The sequence below is a fragment of the Phocoena sinus genome, chromosome 2 (genome assembly GCF_008692025.1).
Source record: "Phocoena sinus isolate mPhoSin1 chromosome 2, mPhoSin1.pri, whole genome shotgun sequence".
NCBI classification, from domain to species: domain Eukaryota; kingdom Metazoa; phylum Chordata; class Mammalia; order Artiodactyla; family Phocoenidae; genus Phocoena; species Phocoena sinus.
Window position 1 is genome coordinate 148,914,016 of NC_045764.1, and position 20,806 is coordinate 148,934,821.

The 20,806-nt window shown below is 36.6% G+C and overlaps 1 protein-coding gene across 3 annotated transcripts in view; it reads left to right on the forward strand.

Annotated features, from left to right (window-relative positions):
• RBM25 (RNA binding motif protein 25) overlaps positions 1-19,340 on the forward strand; it is a 55,988-nt gene extending 36,648 nt beyond the window's left edge. For all 3 annotated transcript variants that reach the window (XM_032621692.1, XM_032621693.1, XM_032621691.1), the window contains 7 exons: positions 2,318-2,391; positions 3,890-4,040; positions 7,626-7,950; positions 8,329-8,603; positions 8,942-9,040; positions 10,062-10,109; positions 13,960-19,340. In XM_032621692.1, coding sequence (XP_032477583.1) covers positions 2,318-2,391; positions 3,890-4,040; positions 7,626-7,950; positions 8,329-8,603; positions 8,942-9,040; positions 10,062-10,109; positions 13,960-14,052 — 1,065 coding nt within the window. In that variant the 3' untranslated portion in view covers positions 14,053-19,340. The remainder of the gene's footprint in view (positions 1-2,317; positions 2,392-3,889; positions 4,041-7,625; positions 7,951-8,328; positions 8,604-8,941; positions 9,041-10,061; positions 10,110-13,959) is intronic.
• The last annotated feature ends 1,466 nt before the right edge of the window (positions 19,341-20,806 follow it).

Consider the following 20,806-nt stretch of genomic DNA (forward strand, 5'->3'; position numbering starts at 1 on the left):
TAAATCTGTCATAGTATAAAATGAGAATTTATAGACCTTTCTTTGATTAAGAATCTGCAGTATTTTTGAATTTCAAGAGGCTTTGATATTCTGTATTAGTGTAGTACATTTGGATGAAGGAAATAGTCTCATGAGAAGACCTGTTTTTAGAAATCAAAATTATTGACTTCAGTATATAGCGCTTATAAATTATTGTTTTTCCTTATGTTACTACATTATCCTTCCTTTTAACTACATGATAATCATAAAAATGAATGTTTTTTTTCATTTACACTGTTTGATAGACTGTAACAGTGAAAGCAATTGGCCAAGGTTGTTACCGAAGTAAAATGACAAAAAGATAATTTATTTTATCATAGTACTTGCTTCAGTATTATGTTCCATATGTTCTATCATTGCCAGAAGTTCATGAAGGTTTCTTTATCTCCAGTTTGGAGATTATTCTTCCAAAAACATTACTGAAGTTAGGAATCTTCTTCAAATAGCTTTTGAACCTGAGACATAGAGGAAATTTTTGTAAGTAACCAAAAGAGTGCATGCAGCAACTAGATAGATAGTATAGTTTTCCGGATGGTAGGTCTTCTAAGGTCCTACAGTTATTTAAAATAATTTGATTTCCCTGGATTGTAGCTCCCATTCTAGAATTTCTTCTTAAACCGTAGGTTAGAAAATAGAGAATAATATAGTAAGAGACATAAAATTATTTGAAGAAGTGATTCCGCTTCCTGCAAGCAAATCTGAAACCTGTTTTTCTAGAGAAAAATTTCCTATTAGTTATCTTTTGCTTGAGAGCTTAAAAAAATATCCAGTTAGAAAAGCAGTTACTTGCTCATTAAAAAATGTTCAAGTAGCAGAAGTGTATAGTGTAAAAAGTCACCTCATGAAAGGTGACTTATGTTAATACTTTAGTATGTACATTATGGGCCTTCCTGTGTGTGTGTGTGTGTGTGTGTGTGTGTGTGTTATTTATTTGGCTGCATTGGTTTTCGTTGCTGCATGCGGGCTTTCTCTAGTATGTCGAGCAGGGACTACTCTTCGCTGTGGTGCGCGGGCTTCTCATTGGGGTGGCTTCTCTTGTTGCAGAGCACGGGCCCTAGGCACATGGGCTTCAGTAGTTGCGTGGACTCGGTAGTTGCGGCTCATGGGCTCTAGAGCGCAGGCTCAGTAATTGTGGCGCACGGGCCTAGTTGCTCCGTGGCATGTGGGATCTTCCCAGACCAGGGTTCGAACCTGTGTGCCCTGTATTGGCAGGCAGGTTCTTCTTAACCACTGCCCCACCAGGGAAGTCCCCTGTGTTTTATTTAGATATTTGTAAATACTGTCATCGCTACCTGACAATCTACTTGAATGCATTTGACAGATTTTGTGCTAGGTACTGGGTGTACAAGAATAACTAATGCTTCAAACTCTTAAACAATTGGGTAGTATTGTCAGAGAGATGAACTGGTTGCTGTATTGTGTGTGTGAGTGTTTAAGGTATGATAATGGTGTGTTCACAGTATTTTGGGAGTGGAGTACAGAGAAGGTGATTAATTTTGTCTGGGGGAAGGAGTTGGTCATGGATAGGTGGTTATATTGGGGAAATCTTTAGAAAGGTATAACATTTGAACTGGATGAAATGTGTTAATATTTTACTGTAGTCAGAAACCTACATCTGCTTTGTATATAATATTGTTGGTATAGTAGATAGAGATGTAGATTATAAATACTCATTTTAAAGTGTTTATGTCTGTATATTAGATATAATATAATTAGATATAATTTCTGTGAAATATAATAGTTGTTGTATTTAAAATTCCAAAAATAGGAGTAAGAGATTCATGTACTTTCATGGTTTGTGTACTCAAAGTTAGGCAGGCATTACCTTTCGATTGATGCATAAACGTGATTTAAATTTTTAATCCTGCAATTCATAAAAACTACTTGTACCATCATCTACCTATAAACGAAACATAAAATATTTTTGTCCAGTTAACAGATTCAATAAGATAACCTTCAGTTTTCTTTCTTGGTGTGCTTAGGTTTCATTAGAAAAAAATTACTGTACTTTGAAGTGTATCTTCATAGAGAAAATTTATTGTAGCATACCATCAGTATATGTGGCTTTCATTTCATGGATAAGCCCTAAATCTGACTTGCTTTTAAGAGTAAAAGATTTTAAAAATCTAATGTTACTTACATTTAATATATAAGTTTATGAGAATGAAAAAGTTCAAGTGGTATGGATAAGAAAAATCTATTCCCAAGAAAGGGCGAGGGGGTAATCTAAATTAATTTTATGTTAATTTTGCACACTTTGTCCTTCATTTCCTCAAAGGCAAAAGAAGCTAAACGACTAAAAGAATTCTTAGAAGATTATGATGATGATAGAGATGATCCCAAATATTACAGGTAAAGAAGCCTTGCTTTATGAACTCATACTGTCAGCTTTTTATTAGCTGTATTTTCTCTTGTCCACAAGAGAGTGCAAGTTCACTCAGTGGAATAAGAAAGAAATCTTTGAATTCATCTTGTAATTATCCCCATAGTTGATAATGCTGTTTTCCAGGGGTCTGGGCCTGTTATAAAAGAATTGACAATTCTATGCACCTTCTTTGGAGGAAGGTTCATAATAGTATTGTGACAAATTAACTTTTCTTCCTGTGTTTTATTATTTATTTATTTATTTATTAAAATGTGTGTTTGTTTATTTATTTTGACTGCACTGGGTCTTAGTTGTGGCATGCAGAATCTTTAGTTGCGGCATGCAGGCTCTTAGTTGATGCATGCATGCGGGATCTAGTTCCCCAACCAGGGATTGAATCCCGGCCCCCTGCATTGGGAGTGCGGAGTCTTACCCTCTGGAGCACCAGGAAAGTCCCTCATGTGTTTTAAAGAACTTCAGTTTTTATAGCAAATTATAACTTGCCTTTATGACTATCTAAGGTGGCCTAGAAATTTTTGTCTTCAAGGATTTCTAGAGTGCTACATAGTAATCTGAACACCCTCCCGCCTTCCTTCACCCAATTGCTATACTATTATGAAGTGAGAGTTGTGGAGCCTGCATTTCCTGATATCTGTTCCGTGGCATTTCTAAACTGTTCTCATTCTTCTAACATTTATGGCACTTTGGTAAAATTGTTTGCTTTGTTCTGCTCCCTCCACTCCAAACTATAATTTCCCTAAGGTTATGAAGAATATTTTGATTTTTTTCTCATGTGCCTGGCATGATACAGTCATGTAGTGAATGCATTTAATATATATAATTTAATACACTGTAGCTGAAATAATCAAAACATTGGATTAACACTTTAAATTGAATGAATGCCAAGGATTTGACTTTGTAGAAAATGCAAAGTAAAATTATTGAATCATAGATTAGCAGTACATTATTTCAACATTCTGAGATATAATAAAGTGCTAAATAGAACCTCTGCTTTCTCTTGATTATGCCCTGCTTCTTCTGTTAATTTATTTTTTTCCCGCAAGGAAAAGAGTTGATTTAAATTGAAGGTACAAAACTAATATTTGGGATATTAATACTCCTTGTATTAATTTTTCACAACTTGGCCTCCAAGACAACACAGATTACCTGTTAGTTTCCCTGTGGAATAGGTATAAAATGAGAGCATTCTTCCCTCTGAAAGCTACTTTTTTACTTGTAGATACTCTTTTAGAATGACTTAAGAATGAGGCATGGTGATAACGTGACAAGACAGTGCTGACTTAGTAAACATTAACATGCAGAGAGCACACTGTCTTGGGTGTTCTACAGTAGATATAGAGCATTAAGACAGTCTTCAGTCTCTTAGCATGCAGCTGTTAGTATGGAAAGAACTTGCTTTTGGAGACATTATGTGTAGTAGTTTAGACCTGAGTATTAAATAAGGCCTGTTATTTACTTTTGCAGAGGAAGCGCTCTTCAGAAAAGGTTGCGTGATAGGGAAAAGGAAATGGAAGCAGATGAACGGGATAGGAAGAGAGAGAAGGAAGAGCTAGAGGAAATCAGGCAGCGCCTTTTGGCAGAAGGGCACCCGGATCCAGATGCAGAGCTCCAGAGGGTAAGATACTATGATATCCATAACAATATTCTTTTAAGGCTATTATGTCATCTTAAGCCAGCCAACTATGATATAGTTTAGTTTATAAGGGAAATGTTTACACTCCATGCATCTTGTTATTTTGGGGGAGGATATTAGTATTTTTTTCTTTATTTTATTATGTAAGTCATCAATATTAGTTGATTTACAGCTTTATTTTCAACATCTTCTATATGTCTTACTCCTTTATTTCTGTGAAGTATTACTTATTAAGTGAATGTCTTTTCATGGAACTTTGCTAGAAACTGTCCTTCCTATATGTGCTCTGACATTTAATGACTTTTGTAGTTTGAATTCTCTCATTACCGCCCTAAATATTTTATTTCCAAAATAAAGATGTTTTCGTGAACAGCTTGTCATTTAAAAAGAAAAAGACTGTCATAGGACATGGCATACCCATTCTTGCTTTTAAGAATAGTGTCATGTTAGAAAAGTTCTTAGTGTATCACAGATCTTAATACTATAAATTCTTCATATCAACTTTAAAAAATCTGTTATATGCTATTAACAGGAACCATGTCTTCTTACATGTCCCTTTTATTTTTCAAAATAAAATAGTGTTATTTTTTTCTGTTAAGTACTTACATAAGTAAATAGAAAGTTCAGACAACATAGAACACAGTAATGAAGAAATTAAAAACTGGCTGATTTCTTATAACCCCCCTCACACATAAGTTTTATAAGTGGGAATATTGTTACGTGCACTTTTTTTCTAATGTGCTTTTTTTATTTTTAGATTTTTATTGAAGTATAGTTGACATACAGTATTATATTAGTTTCAAGTGTACGACAGTGATTTGACATGTGTATACATTATGAATTGATCACCACGATAAGTCTAGTAACCATCTGTCACCATACCAAGTTATTATAACAATATTGACTATATTCCCTATGCTGTATGTTACATTCCCCATGAGTTATTTTATAACTGGAAGTTGGTACCTCTTTTTTTTTTTTTAAGATGTTGGGGGTAGGAGTTTTAGTAATTTATTTATTTATTTTTGCTGTGTTGGGTCTTTGTTTCTGTGCGAGGGTTTTCTCTAGTTGTGGCAAGTGGGAGCCACTCTTCATTGCGGTGCGCGGGCCTCACTATCGCGGCCTCTCTTGTTGCGGAGCACAGACTCAGTAGTTGTGGCTCACGGGCTTAGTTGCTCCGCGGCATTTGGGATCCTCCCAGACGAGGGCTTGAACCTGTGTCCCCTGCATTAGCAGGCAGATTATCAACCACTGTGCAACCAGGGAAGCCTGGAAGTTTGTACCTCTTAATCCCCTTCACGTTTTTGCCCTACCCCCCCATCCTGCTCCCCTCTGGTGACCACCAGCTTGTTCTCTGTATCTATGAGTCTGTTTCTGTTTTGTTTTGTTTTCTAATGTGCTTTTACTTCAGGTATAATCTTCCACCAAGAATTTCTCCAGTTTATAGTCCAGGTGTCTTTTTTTCATCATCATGGTAGTATTGTCAGTGTTTTAAATCCTTGCCATTATAACATTTAGGTTGGGGAATATTACTATGTTTTAATTCTCTGATTACCAGTGGATTTGAATGCCTTGCAGATGGTTTAATGGTCATTGTACTTCCTTTGTGAGTTGATAAATGGTGTTATGCACAGATTTTAAATTTTTGTGTAGTTCAGGATACGTATTTTTACTTTTGTTTTTCCTGTGTTTGTTTCATGCTCAGAAAACTTGCTGATGTATTCATCCCAGTTTATAATGCTCTTATGATGTTTATTTTTTATTATATTTTGTAATTTCAGGGGGAGTGTTCATTTTGGTTTAGGAGTTTGACTTCAGAATTCTCCCTCCCGCCACTTCTTCCTTTTCCTGTTTGTGAATACAGAAGTGACTACCACCTTCAGCCATTACCAAGAAATATAAAATGATTATCTATGACCAGGCTGAGGATTTGAGTTGCCTCTTGTGTATTGTGTATACTATTGGGTTCTATTGGGTTGGCCAAAAAGTGCCTTTGGTTTTTAAGTAAAGTAAAAGACACATTTTTCATTTTCACCAAGAACTTTACTGAACGACGTATTCACCCTTTTGTTCGACCTACCTTCTGCCATTTTTCAGGCAACTTCATAATTCCATCTTCCTGAAACTTTTTATCTTTTTGAGCAAAGAACTGTTCCAGGTGCCTTTTACAGTCTTCCAGGGAATTGAAATTTTTTCCATTAAGAGAATTTTGTAAAGACCGAAATAAATGGAAATCCGAAGGTGCAATATCTGGTGAATATGGGGAATGAATCAGAACATCCCAGCCAAGCTGTAACGGTTTTTGCCTGGTCATCAAAGAAACATGCAGTCTTGCGTTATCCTGATGGAAGATTATGCATTTTCTGTTGACTAATTCTGGACTTTTTTCGTCCAGTGCTGCTTTCAGTTTGTCTAATTGGGAGCAGTACTTGTTGGAATTAATTGTTTGATTTTCTGGAAGGGGCTCATATAATAGAAGGCTCCCAACCCCACGATATATACAACATCACCTTCTTTGGATGAAGACTGGCCTTTGGTGTGGTTGGTGGTCGTTAATTTTGCTTGCCCCACCATCTCTTCCGTTCCACATTATTGTACAGTATCCACATTTCATCACTCATCACAATATGTTTTAGAAACGGAACATTGTCATTATGTTTAATGAGAGAATCGCATGCAGAAATACGGTTAAGAAGTTTTTTTCGCTTAACTTACGTGGAACCCAAACATCAAAGCGATTCACATAACCAAGCTGGTGCAAATGATTTTCAACGCTTGATTGGGATATTTTGAGTATGTTGGCTATCTCCTGCATGGTATAACGTTGATTGTTCTCAATGTCTCGATTTGATTGCTATCAGCTTGAACTGGTCTACCCAACCATGGAGCATCGTCCAGCGAGAAAGCTCCAGCATGAAACTTTGCTGACCACTTTTGACATGTTCAGTCAGTCACAGCACCTTCTCCATACACGGCACAAATCTTTTTTTGCATTTCGGTTGCGTTTACCTTTCTTGAAATAATAAAGAGTAATATGCTAAAAATGTTGGGTTTTTCTTCCATCTTCAATATTAAAATGGCTACACAAAAATTCACCAATTTTGATGTCTTTTTTTTAAATGCACGCTGACATGACAGCTGTCACACACAGTCTAACAAAATTGTTTCGAATGAAGTTAAAGACAACTAAGTGCTACTAGAGCCAAAAAAAACTGAACGAACCTTTTGGCCAACCCAATAAAATTTCTGATTATAATTTCTTTAATAAAGATATAAAAACATACTTTTTCATTTTGAATTAGCCAACTATTAGCAATTACCTTTGTTATCTCTGTAGAGTGTATACAGGCCACTGAAGATTGGTAATATATGTGAAATACTAAAAAACATTTTGCAAAGTACCTAATATATTCTATAGATTTAGTTCTGATTATAGAAGGAGGCAATGTTTTGTTATTCCTAAGGAAGAAGAAAAATAGAGATATTGTGAAAGATAAAACGTAGAGCTGGTTGAATTGAAGATAGTTGGGGTCTGTTTCAGCTGACCAGGTTATTTTCTGGTTTTAGATGGAACAAGAGGCTGAGAGGCGCAGACAACCACAAATAAAGCAAGAACCAGAATCAGAGGAAGAGGAAGAAGAAAAGCAAGAAAAAGAAGAAAAACGAGAGGAACCCATGGAGGAGGAAGAAGAGCCAGAGCAAAAGCCCTGTCTCAAACCAACTCTGAGGCCCATCAGTTCTGCCCCATCTGTTTCCTCTGCCAGTGGCAATGCAACTCCCAACACTCCTGGAGATGAGTCTCCTTGTGGTATTATTATTCCTCATGAAAATTCACCAGATCAACAACAACCTGAGGAGCATAGGCCAAAAATAGGACTGAGTCTTAAACTGGGTATGTTTGCATTTCGTTCCTCCTTTTTTCCTCCTTTCCCCCTCTACCCGCCACAACTACATAAATTTTGCCTTAAGGGAAAAATAAATATGTACTGCTTGGTAGGTAGTTAGAAAACTACTTTAAAAAAAAATGCCTTTCTAGCTCATGATTGTTTTCATAGTTCTGCTAGTGCTCCTGTATCTGCAGCCGCCCTGAGTTCTGAGAAGTGGAAAGTTAAATTTTCTAGCGCTTGTGATTAGTGAGTTATTTTTTATAGCTGGGATCTTCCTCTGAGGTTTGTGGAGGTATATTTACAGTGCTTTTTAGGCATGGTGGGTTGTAAAATGTAACATTTGAAAATTAAGTCATTGTGCTAACACAGTGTTTTTACTATAGGTGCTTCCAATAGTCCTGGTCAGCCTAATTCTGTGAAGAGAAAGAAACTCCCTGTAGATAGTGTCTTTAACAAATTTGAGGATGAAGACAGTGATGATGTACCCCGAAAAAGGAAACTGGTTCCCTTGGATTATGGTGAAGATGATAAAAATGCTGCCAAAGGCACTGTGAACACTGAAGAAAAGCGCAAACACATTAAGAGTCTCATTGAAAAAATCCCTACAGCCAAACCTGAGCTCTTTGCTTATCCCCTGGATTGGTCTATTGTGGATTCTGTGAGTAGCAAATTGTATTTCATTATTTTATTGAAAGTTTTTGGTTTTGACTATAGCACACAAACTCAGTTCATTCCGTTTATGACAAATAGGGGTGATAAGGTGGCTAGAATCTTGACATGGTCAATAATAATAGATTATTGTGGAAATTCTTTTGGTACCTGAGGTCTTCATAAATTAGAAGCAAATAATTCCGTCTCGATACATATCTGTGTTAAGTCAACTTGTTAATGATCATACTGTATTTTAGCCTTAAGAAAAATTATGAAGTCATATAGGTTTTTTAAGTAAATGTAATAAAAAGCTCTTCAATTTAGTAACCATGCTTTATTTTATAGATATTGATGGAACGACGAATTAGACCATGGATTAATAAAAAAATCATAGAATACATAGGTGAAGAAGAAGCTACATTAGTTGATTTTGTTTGTTCTAAGGTTAGTCTTTTACTCTTTCGCCAATGTTTGTTATATACTTCAAAATGTTAGAGACTTTCTAAATTGAAAATTTTACAGGGCCAAGTCAGTGATAATTTAGTTTTAATTACAAGAGTCATGGCTACTTAAGTGAACCCCTCTATACTATTTCAGACCCCACGCTGCATGCTTTCATTTCAGAGGGTCAGAGAGGACAGAATAGCTGGCTGCTGCCAATTTTGTTGTCTCCCTGCCCCTGAGAATGCTTTGCCACCCCCTTCTTGTCTTAATGGTTAGAATGTTGCTGAAGTACAGTTGAGGTTTTGTGGAGACAGCCAATAGCTTGTCTCAATTCTTTGTCAGTCATCCGTCCTTTGGAAAAGAAAGTATAGTGCCCTTCATAGCATAATAGTGGTGTTAACTGACTGATTACTGTGTGCCAGGCTTCTTTCCCGGGAGGTACGGTGTTAAGCATTTTGCAAGACTTCATCATCTTCAAACCTCCCAACAACCTTAGGAAGTGCAAGTTACTAACAGTATCCCCATTCAATACATGAAGAAATTGAGGCTTAGGGAGAGATCGTGTCTTGACCATGGTTACATGATAAGTAGCCTGTAGAACTCATGCTCTTAACCACCAAGGTATACCACATCCTTTCATTGTCCCCTGAAGGCAAAGTATTTCTATAAAGGAATAGCTAATTGTGTTTTAAGGAAATGGTATTTTTCTACCAGTACTGCTCTTTTAACATTAGGCATAGCTAATTTAAGTGACCCTTTCCACTTGTCATTACTGTAGCATAAACACTTATAAGTCTGGATTTAAATTAGAAGACAAATAATGTGATGATTAAGATCCCAGGTTTTAGTGTCAGACTTTTATTGAAAAGAGGGAGATTCTGGGAATAAGAAATTTATAGAAAGGTTCTAAAGTCACAAGAAATTCTCATACTAGTTTGAGGGCACCTTAAAATTTTTTTTTTTTACTGTATTGCTAATGTTTTATTTATTTTCAAAGTGACAGTTATTTTTTTTCTCTTAGGTTATGGCTCATAGTTCACCTCAGAGCATTTTAGATGATGTTGCCATGGTAAGTTAGAAATCTACTGTTGTTAATATTTTAATTACACAGGGAGATCAGCTCAGTGCTTTGTGATGACCTAGAGGGATGGGATACGGAGGGTGGGAGGGAGGTACAAGAGGGAGGGGGTATGGGGATATATGTATGCATATAGCTGATTCACTTTGTTGTACAGCAGAAACTAACACAACATTGTAAAGCATTTATACTCCAATAAAGATGTGAAAAAAAATTTAAATTAATATCAGTGTGAACAAACTGACTTCTCTGAATTTGATTGAATTTCTCCTTGTGTTGGTTCCAGAATCTTTATGGGCCTGAATTAAAATTTGAACATGCATTAAGAGGTTAAAGGTGTTCATAGTAAGATATTATTAGACAACAGTAGAGTTAGGGTTTTTTTGTTTTTCTTTTTCCTTTGCGGTATGCGGGCCTCTCACTGTTGTGGCCTCTCCCGTTGCGGAGCACAGGCTCCGGGCGCACAGGTTCAGCGGTCATGGCTCACGGGCCCAGCCGCTCCGCGGCATGTGGGATCTTCCCGGACCAGGGCATGAACCCGTGTCCCCTGCATCAGCAGGTGGACTCTCAACCACTGCGCCACTAGGGAAGCCCGAGTTAGGTTTTTTTTGATCATTCTCTCCCCTCCCCTGTTTTTGGTGTTTGTGTGTATAAATATAAATTCTGAATCTATTCATAAATTTAGAGACCATTTATTAAGTGTTTACTGGGTAGAGCAATGTGCTAGAAGCACAGAAAGGTGGAATATCTGCTCTTAAAGAACCAGCAGGGAAACAAGTGTACCAATATTGATACTATAATATCCTTAGTATAATGGGGATATATAAAAATGATCATGGGGGCAGAGGAGATGAGTAGTTAGGTGTTGACGGCAGTTAGGGAAACCATCACAGGAGTTACCATGTAAACTGAGACTTGAAGATTGTATTACTCTTTTGTCACTTGGGCAGGTGTCTGTTGGGTTGGCTGTAGTTAAACATCAAATCCCAAATTGCACTTAATTTGGATATTAGAGTTAGTGGTTGTGGTTGCATTGATTTTGTGAGAAAAGAAAGGAAGAGAATTGATGGTAAAGGTGAGAGAGTGATAGAATGGACTGTGAACTCCAGTCTAGGAAGAAAAGGAAATAATATCAGAACAGAGTTGGTGGTCTGAATGAATCAAAGACTGGTGGTTCCAGTGAAGCTGTGGGAGATGTGTTGGAATGAAATAACTGGAAAGAGAGGTTTAGTTAGAGAGTAGAATGTTTAAGAATGCAATTGGTAAATTAATCCAGATGATGGCAAGGTGCAAAGTATGGCCATGGGAGTTTCTGGGGCAGAGTTGATGTCATTGTTTAGAATATCAATGAACTTTAAGATGAGTTATAACACAGAGAAATAGAAATTACTGTGTGTTGGGACTGGGATTGGAGAGAAATAAAAGAACCAGCTGCCAGAGCACTCATTTAATGTGGATGAAAGATTAGATATTTGCTAGACAGCTGCTGTTGGAGTGAACCGGTGGTGTAATGAGATCTCACGAACATCAGTGGAGATATTGTTTACTAGGAGAGAAACAATGAAGATCCAGCAGCTTCCCCTTTCTTGTGGAGACTAAAGCTTTGAAAGTGAGGAGCTTTCTCAGAAGGCCACAGGGGTGTCAGGGTCTTTAGGGGACGTATCACATTTTCAATTAAGGTAAGGAGATGAAAAGTCTAATTAAAGAAGTTGGGATAGCATAAAGTGGAATAGGGTCTAAAGGGCAGAGTGGGAAAGTAGCAACAGGAAGAAGAGTCAGAGAGGAAGAAGAAACGTCAAGCATGATGTGAGATGATAGGTGACCAGGGAAACTTTCATTCTGAGCTGCAATTAAAGTTGTCAGGGAGTGCCATAGGAGGGTGCCTAACTAAAAGGAACTCTAAGGTCAAGATGTTATGTGTCCAAACACTATGTGATGTCTGAAGCCAGATAACATTAGTTTTCTGCTGCCTAGCTAGCCTAATGCATCTGTTGTCTAAAATTCCTGAAAAAACGTTTGTGAAAAGTTTGATGCCATAATTCTGAGCCTCAGATGAAAGGAGAAATGTGAATAGATCCCAGTCCTTAGGGATACAATCTGAACTTCCTTGACCTTCCAGCCTCTTCACAAAGTTATCCTTGAGTGAAGAGAGGGTTTTGTAGTTAGGCCTGAGTTAAGGAATTAAAAAAAAAAATCAGGGAATTCCTGGCAGTCCAGTGGTTAGGACTCTACACTTTCATTTCATTGCCAAGGGCCCAGATTCGATACCTGGTGGGGGAACTGAGATCCCGCAAGTCATGCGGCCAAAAAAAAAAAAAAAATCAGTGTTCTGGTTTATGGCCTTGGCAGAGGTATAATCACTGTTGGTGAAGATGTCATGTGTCACTATTAATCCGTTTTGATCTGTTGAAATAATTTGATATTTAGAGTATAATTAAACTCTACAGCTTATTCGCTTATATTGTTTTTGATTATTTTCTGGCTCATTGTTGATCAGAGTGGGAGGAAACCAATTGAGTTGGTGTTGTCAGCCAGTTCTGGTAATAGCTCATGGACCCTCTAAATATTTCTTGAATAAATGAGATGGAAATTTTAGCTCAAGTAGTATTTTGCTCTTATTAGAAATCTTTTTCAAACTGTACCTTTCCTCATTTTATGTAAGTTAATGAACTTTGGTTGCATTTTTGTACCTGGGTTCAATTCCTCATTAATTAGTGTTGCAGCGTAGTTCATTTTTTTTTGGCTGTGGGATCTTCATTCCCTGACCAGGGATTGAATCTGCACCCTTGGCAGTGAGAACGTGGAGTCCTAACCACTGGACCACGAGGGAATTCCCACAGCAGTTTTTTTTAAACTATGGGTTATGTCTGGCTCATAGATGTCTTATTTAAGTTCTTTATTTGTCATCACTGAGAAATGTAAGGAAATTTCTCAGGAAAACCCATTTCTGGCTTGTTTTAGGTACTTACTGATTGTAATAATAAGCACTCTTCAAAGCACTTGGTACATATCAACTCTTTTAATTCCCACAGTAGAAGCAGTATGACATAGCTACTATAACCTGTCTTACAGATGAGAGAACTGAGGCTCATTGTGATTAAGTAACCCAACGAAGAATACGTAACTAATAAGAGGTAGAAGAGCTATTTGAATCCAAGTAGTCTGGCTAGAGATCTGGTTTGCTTAACTCCTAACCTGGCCTGCTTCCCCAGAGTCTTGGCAGCATTAGGCCAGATGCCATTATGACGGTGGTACCCTGGAACTCAGTCATTGCTGCCTTCTGTAGAAGGAAGCATGCTATTCCAGTTTACCACACAGCAGCCCTGGTGTAGAGTGCCACATGTGTGTGGGTGATGAGGGCAGGAGTAGTGCAGTGGTGAGGACATGATGCAACTAACTCATAGGTAGATAGAAAAAATAACTTGATTTGCCAAGGAGAAAAGACCTTTTATTTATTCAATAGTCTTGTGTCCCTTGTGATGATAGTGTTCACTTTGTTTACCCCAGATACTATATTAAAATGCTACACATATATTCTCATTTAATATTTTAGTGTCACTTATGTAATAAGTGCTCAATAAATGTTAAGATTGTGAGGTTCTTGGGGAGGGGTAAATGAGATACTCTGTATTAAGTATTATGTAGTTACATAACCAGTTCTGTCTAAATTACTGTGTTCTTTATAACATTTGCTTTCCTCAGGAAGTAGTTTTTCAAGACATGTATAAATAAATGCTTGTTGGTAGATAAAAACCTTTTTTATTCCAGTTACCTTATTGGGAGATGCTTATGATTGCTTCTCTTATGTGTGTGACTGTTTTTTGTCTTGTTCCTTTTCTAGGTACTTGATGAAGAAGCAGAAGTTTTTATAGTCAAGATGTGGAGATTATTGATATATGAAACAGAAGCCAAGAAAATTGGTCTTGTGAAGTAAAATTCTTTTTACATTTAGAGTTCCATTTCAAATTTCTTCTTTCCCATCCTTCACAGGACTTTAAATTTTTTTTTTTGTCTTCAAAGACGTTTGTGAGATCTGTAATTTTTTTTTTAATGTAGAAAATGTGAATTTTTTTTGTCCTCTAATTTGTTAATGCCATGTGTACTCCCTTGGTTGTAAAGACATCTGAATCCTACCATGGTTCTCTTTATACTCACCAGGTACAAATTACTGGTATGTTTTATAAGCCGCAGCTACTGTACACAGCCTATCTGATATAATTTTGTTCTGCTGATTTGTCCCTTGTAAATATTAAAATGACTCGCCAATTCTTTTGCAGAATTGCACTTAATATTGAACTGTACTGTATAGGCACCAACATGAACAATTTTAAATTGAAAGAATACCAGTCATACCTATTACCCTTACCCCCTTGATCAAAAATGGCAGGCCCTCATGATGGCATGGAATTTAAAGTTAGAGTGCGAAAAGTAGCAGACAATCCATTCCTACTGTATCTCTGTATGAATGTGTTTGTGTGAATGTATGTATAAAAGTCTTTTCCCTAATTTGCTTTGGAAGTTTCCCTGAAACATTTCCTAATTGAAGACTGGAATTGTAAAGGAAACATGGTATTGTGCCAACCCAAATGTCTGGGATAATTAGGTTATTAGTCTCCCGGAGTATGGTATTCTCTTGTGGCAAGCAACAGTTTGTTGAGCGGAATGGGTTTTTCTGTTGAAAGCTGGCTGTGTCAGCCTCTTTTAAGGGAGTGTGAGTCATAGTGGTTTTCCCCCCTGATTTCATTGTTCAGGTATGAGGCAGATCCTTAGATTCTGGAGAGCTTTATTTAATGCATTTTTTGCACTAATTGGTCCTTAGTTTAATTTTGTACCCCTTTGTTTAAAAAAAAAAAAGCTTCATTCAAAAAGCTTAAGTGAAAAAAATCTTTTAAAAATAAGCAAAATAAAAAATTAGGCAATTTTACAGACTAGGAATGTCTGATAAAATACAATATGAATTTATCATGGCAATTTACAAAGTTTACATCTTATTTCTGAGGATAAAGTAAATCATTTAAAGCAGTTACCACTAGTTTTTTGTTTTGTAAAGGGTTTCTATCTTGTGTGTGTATATGTAGGCACACACCTTGTTTACCTCTGCTCATCAAAGTTTAAAAACGTACTGATGGTGTTCTTAGAGACATACATGGGGCTTTCTTTATGGTAGATCAGAAATTCACCAGGGAGCAAAATTACCTGAAAATGTAACAAGTTTTAAATAGTTCTTAACAGAAATTAGGTGCAGCTATTCCTGTGTCTGAGTATTTATTTTTTAAAAAGATTGGGTGCGGGAGGGGTGTTAAAAAAAAGCATAAACTGAGCTTGAGTTACTAGATTTTTTTTAATCTTAAGAGGACATTTGAAAACACTGTTCTTAACATTGGACCATGACATGGTTCCATTATGTAAATATTTCAAATATTAAAAATGTATATATTTGATCTTGGGGACTCATTCTTTCAGAGTCTTGTTAAATAAATGGCATCATGTTGTAATTATGCGGTGCATACTAGAAACTTAACTTGAAAATATGGGCTGAATTTTTGACGGACTCAGTTTTTGAGTATTAGTAACTAAAGGTCAAAGAGGCCGTTTGCCTTATTTTGGATTAATCTAGACATCTGTGGAGATATTCCCCCCTTTAGTGTTATAATATTTTAAATTGTGGTTTCTGAAGGGAAAATTTTAGAAACATGCTCCTTACCATTTACAGATTCTTTTACTAGCCTTTTCTCAGATTGACCCCCAGCGTGACTCCCTGTTCAAGCAGTTTATTATGCCTCTCTATCTTTTACCATATTATTGCTTCTAAGGCATCATATTAGGTTGTTTTTATTTAGCCAGCATTAGCATGGAAGTTTATTCAGGTAGATTTAATTTTCCTTGCTTGGGTCTCTTCTGCTCTTTCAATTACATTTACCTTAAAAGGGCCCTTGTGTGAAACCCTTGGGGGCACATACCATATACTGCGTAACACTTCCAGTGAGATTTGTGTCAGGATCCCAAATTTATACGTTAACACTTTTGCAGCAAAACAGGAATGATCACAGTCAGTGGGTTAAAAGACCTACTACATTTACTACATTAATAGTTTAATGTCAGTTCAAGTCAGATTTTGCCACAAAGGTTAAACTTCAAGGTTTTCAGAGTTCTTATTTTTCAGGTTTGTATATAAAGAACTGGACGTGTATAAGCTGGCATATTGTAGTGTCAGGAAGAATACACATAAGAAAATTTTTACTAAATTGCTTGAACTTTCTGGGTTGTCTTTACCATTTGTCCATAGGTTAATTTCAACTTGGAAACCTTAGTTAATCCATATTGCCCATTCAGGTTGTTATAAAATTAGATGAATGTTTTGACAACCATTCTTGATGTGGCAGTTAGGAGGAAACCAATGTGCTTTTTCCTCATTTGACCCTGTAAATAAAATAATTTTAAATGTGTATATCTGTGTACAGGAAGAAAATGGTTTTTCTCAAACTTTAATATGCAGCTGAATCACCTGGGGGGATCTTGTTAAAATGCAGACTTAGGGCTAGAGTGGGCCTGAGAGTTTGTCTTTCTCACCAGCTACCACATGTTGCCACTGCTAAGTGATCCAAGAACTGCTTTGATTAGAAGATTAAAGTGTCTACTCAGTACTAGTATTTTATCCTAATAGATTGCACTAATGCAGCTTAATTTTCTTTTTAAGTTCATTTTAAGGAGAAAAACGTTTTTTGAGGCAAATAAAGAGGTAGGTATTATTTATGTTTATGAACATAAAGTAGTCTTCCAAAAAGGTTGCCTGAGAACAACTCCAATATTCTAGGCTTTATTCCCAGCCAGCCCCAGCACATTTTTTCCTGAGAGAAATTTATGTTGTTACTCGCTCTGAATCTTATCAGAGCACTTCCTGATGTGTAATTAGAGGCCGATGATTATTTTGTGGAGAGTGCAGTTTCAGGTACTAATCAGGCATGGATACTAGATACGGTGGACAAACTGAGAAAACAGTGAGTTCGAGAGTCAAATTGTACTAAACATTATTAACATTTTTTTCTCCTTTAATATGAAGAAAAAAATTCAATGCAAATAAATGTAAGCAGGTATACAATGTGTATATGAGGCTTATTTACCCAGCTCTTTCAAATAAGTTCTATAAATGTTTCCACTTTCTACCCAAAAACTGCTGAAAGGTTTTATGTCAAAGTGGTTAACACATTTTTCCAAGTCATATTTCAGCCTTCTATTAATATGAAATTGAGAAATTGTTTTGCTTAGCAAAGATGGTGAAATTGATTTGTGAATACCAGTAGCTAAAGAAAGGTATTAGAAGGAATCCCAAACAGGCAAAGAAATAGGCAGTCTAAGTGTCGGGAAGAAAACTAGGGAAATTCACACGTGTATGTTTTAAACGCAGGAATTATTACTATTATATTCATACTATAGACCAAGGTGAGCTTATAATATTTGATAAACTGGTAGATTTTTCGAAATGTGATTATGTTAAATTATTGAAATATTGTTTATTTGCATTTGAATGCTTAATTTTCATCTTTATTTAAAAGATTCTTTGCCTTTCATTTTATTACTTGACTCATACGAAGGCTAAATTAGGATTGGCAATCTGAAATGCCCAGGAAGAAAAGATAATTTCTATAAACAAAAATGAATAAAAATTTTTTTCAAGCCATGTTGTTTGAATTAAATGACGCTCTAAGTCTGCCTACTCTGCCTCATCATGTATTAGTTGGATAGATGACTTTTGGATTCTCTTGCACAGAGTGGTAGCTGAAATATTAAGCCAGGTAACCCATTTGTCTTTTTGTGTATGACTTACATTTGCCATTGAAGCACAATTAATATGTGCCATTCATGTTTTAAGCTAGATGGAGTGATAGACATAAATAAGATCTCTTTAGTAGCTGAGAGTCTAGTGGTGGAGAAAAAAATAATGAGAGGATCACTAATAGATATACAATGTACTATATGAACTGTCAAACTTGATGAGCTAACTTCAAGGTTGAGAGGAAAGGAATAGATAGTAGGAAGCTTCTCAGCAGAGGTAATAATATGTAGAGGGGACCTTAGAGATCATATAGTCTCTTTCTTTTTTGGCTGCACTGCAGGGCATGCTGGATCTTAGCTTGCACCCTCAGCAGTGAAAGCGCGGAGTCCTAACCACTGGACCGCCAGGGAATTCCCAAGATCACATAGTCTTAACTACTCACTGCAACACTGCTACAGTGTTCCTTAGGTAGGATATCTAGAGGCCTGCATATCGGATTCTATCTAATTCATGGTCTACATCTGCACTGTCAAGTTTTTTAATTCATTAAAATTAAATTTAAAACTCATTTCTTCAGTTACACTAGCCATATTTCAAGTGTTCAGAAGTGATGTGTGACTAAATTGGATTTAAAAATCCAGTTTTTTGTTTGCAATATTCATATTTCAAGTGCTCAATAGCTGTATTTAGCTAATGGTTTCCAATACTGGGTAGACATTGCAGATTGAAGAACATTATTTTGACTAAAGAAAGTTACATTGGATAGATATGGTCTAGATGCTAATAGCCACCTATAAGAGCAGAGGAAAGTGCTTGTTAATAAAATTCCCTCATAGGAAGCATTTTTAGCAAATCTTTGTTGAGGCAAAAAGTATTGTGAATTTAAAAATTGTTCTAAACAATTTTTCCTGGTTTTTTTCCTCATAACAAAAGGAAAAACTAGAGAACACTTCACATTGTAGAATCTAGAAACTATGAAGGTTCATTTTCTTCCCCTGTCAATTAAAAGATAATGGCAAATATACCCAGGTGAAGAGATTTGGCTAATTGTTACAGCAGGTGGAAAAGCTAGATATTAAAGTTTCATTTTGAGTATATTCTTGAGACAAATTTTTTTTTAAACGGGGCCCAGGTGCTTTAAGAAGGAAATTAGATTTAGTAAAATATTGACAGTCATACAGAACTTAAGACTAAAAATGCAAGATGAGTAAGCTAAAGCCAGCCCTTCATCTTGAGCTGTTCCAAATCTGAGCCAGATCCTTGCAAAGAATGAAAATGATGTGAGAGCTAGTAAGGTAGAATATGGTCAAGCACCTACTCTTGATGACAGTATTATTTTTCATTTTTCAATTCTGCTTTACTCCCATAGCAAACAGAGCAATGATGTATAAATAAAAGTAAACTGCTTTTATGTGGGAAGTGTTAATAAATTGGATTGCCTTGCTGAATCTATGGTGTAAAGAACTGGCCTTGAATCTTGACTTTATTTACTTGTGACTAGTGACTGCTCTAGCCTCTCTAGAGGCTCGAACAGCCCCTCTCCCCAAGTAGCTCTAACAGGTCCGGCACTGGATTTCCTGTCTGCTTCATCTTTCACTGCTTACTATTGATTTTTGCCACCATTTTTTTTTCTTTTCTTTTTTTTTGGTCATTTATTTCTCCATTCCTGCTCCCAAGTTCCAGACACTTCTGGGGAAAATATAAATACACCACTGCAGATAGTCTGGACCCTCTACTATTTTTCTCATTCTTTTACTGAACTTCACTTCTTAACCACAAACACTGCAGCTTTTATAGTTCTTAAACTTCCAGTGCTGGGACTTCCATGGTGGTCCAATGGTTAAGACTGCGCTTCCACTTCAAGGGAAACAGATGGTTTCAATCCGTGGTCAAGGGACTAATATCCTGCATGCTGTGCGGCATGGCAAATAAAAAAACTCCCAGTGCTATCTTAGGTAGGTATGAATGAGTAAAAGTCATTTGATTTTCCCTCTTACTTAGCAAAAACTATCAAGGTTAACGAAAGCTTAACTTTAAAAGAGTCATTTAGGCATATTCTCTTCAGTTTATGACATAAATCTTGAACCTTTGCTTTCTATAATTAAGGATGGGTACTCCTATCCAGAAGACCTCCCCCACTCATGTTTCTGGTTTCTAACTACAGTTTCTTGAGCCTTGCTCTGGAGTTTCCGTTATCTTCTTTCTTCCTTCAGGCTGGAGTAAGTTTTTAAACAAAAACAAACCTTAGGTCGTCTCCTTTTCACTACAGTAGAGATTCCACAAAGAGTAGCTTATAGTTATATGTACTCTCCAAAATTTTTTTTTTAACATCTTCGTTGGAGTATAATTGCTTTACAATGGTGTGTTTCTGCTTTATAATGGAGTGAATCAGTTATGCATATGTCCCCACATCTCTTCCCTCTTGCATCTCCCTCCCTCTCACCCTCCCTATCCCACCCCTCTAGGTGGTCACAAAGCACCGAGCTGATCTCCATGTGCTATGCGGCTGCTTCCCACTAGTTATGTTTTACATTTGGTAGTGTATATATGTCCATGCCACTCTCACTTTATCCCAGCTTACCCTTCCCCTCCCCGTATCCTCAAGTCCATTCTCTTAGTAGGCCTGCATCTTTACCATCTTGCCCCTAGGTTCTTCTGACCATTTTTTTTTCTTTTTTAGATTCCATATATATGTGTTAGCATACAGTATTTGTTTTTCTGACTTCACTATGACAGTCTCTAGGTCCATCCACCTATCACTACAGATAACTCAGTTTTGTTCGTTCTTATGGCTGAGTAATATTCCATTGTATATATGTGCCACATCTTTATCCATTCATCTGTTGATGGACACTTAGGTTGCTTCCATGTCTTGGCTATTGTGAATAGAGCTGCAATGAACATTTTGGTACAT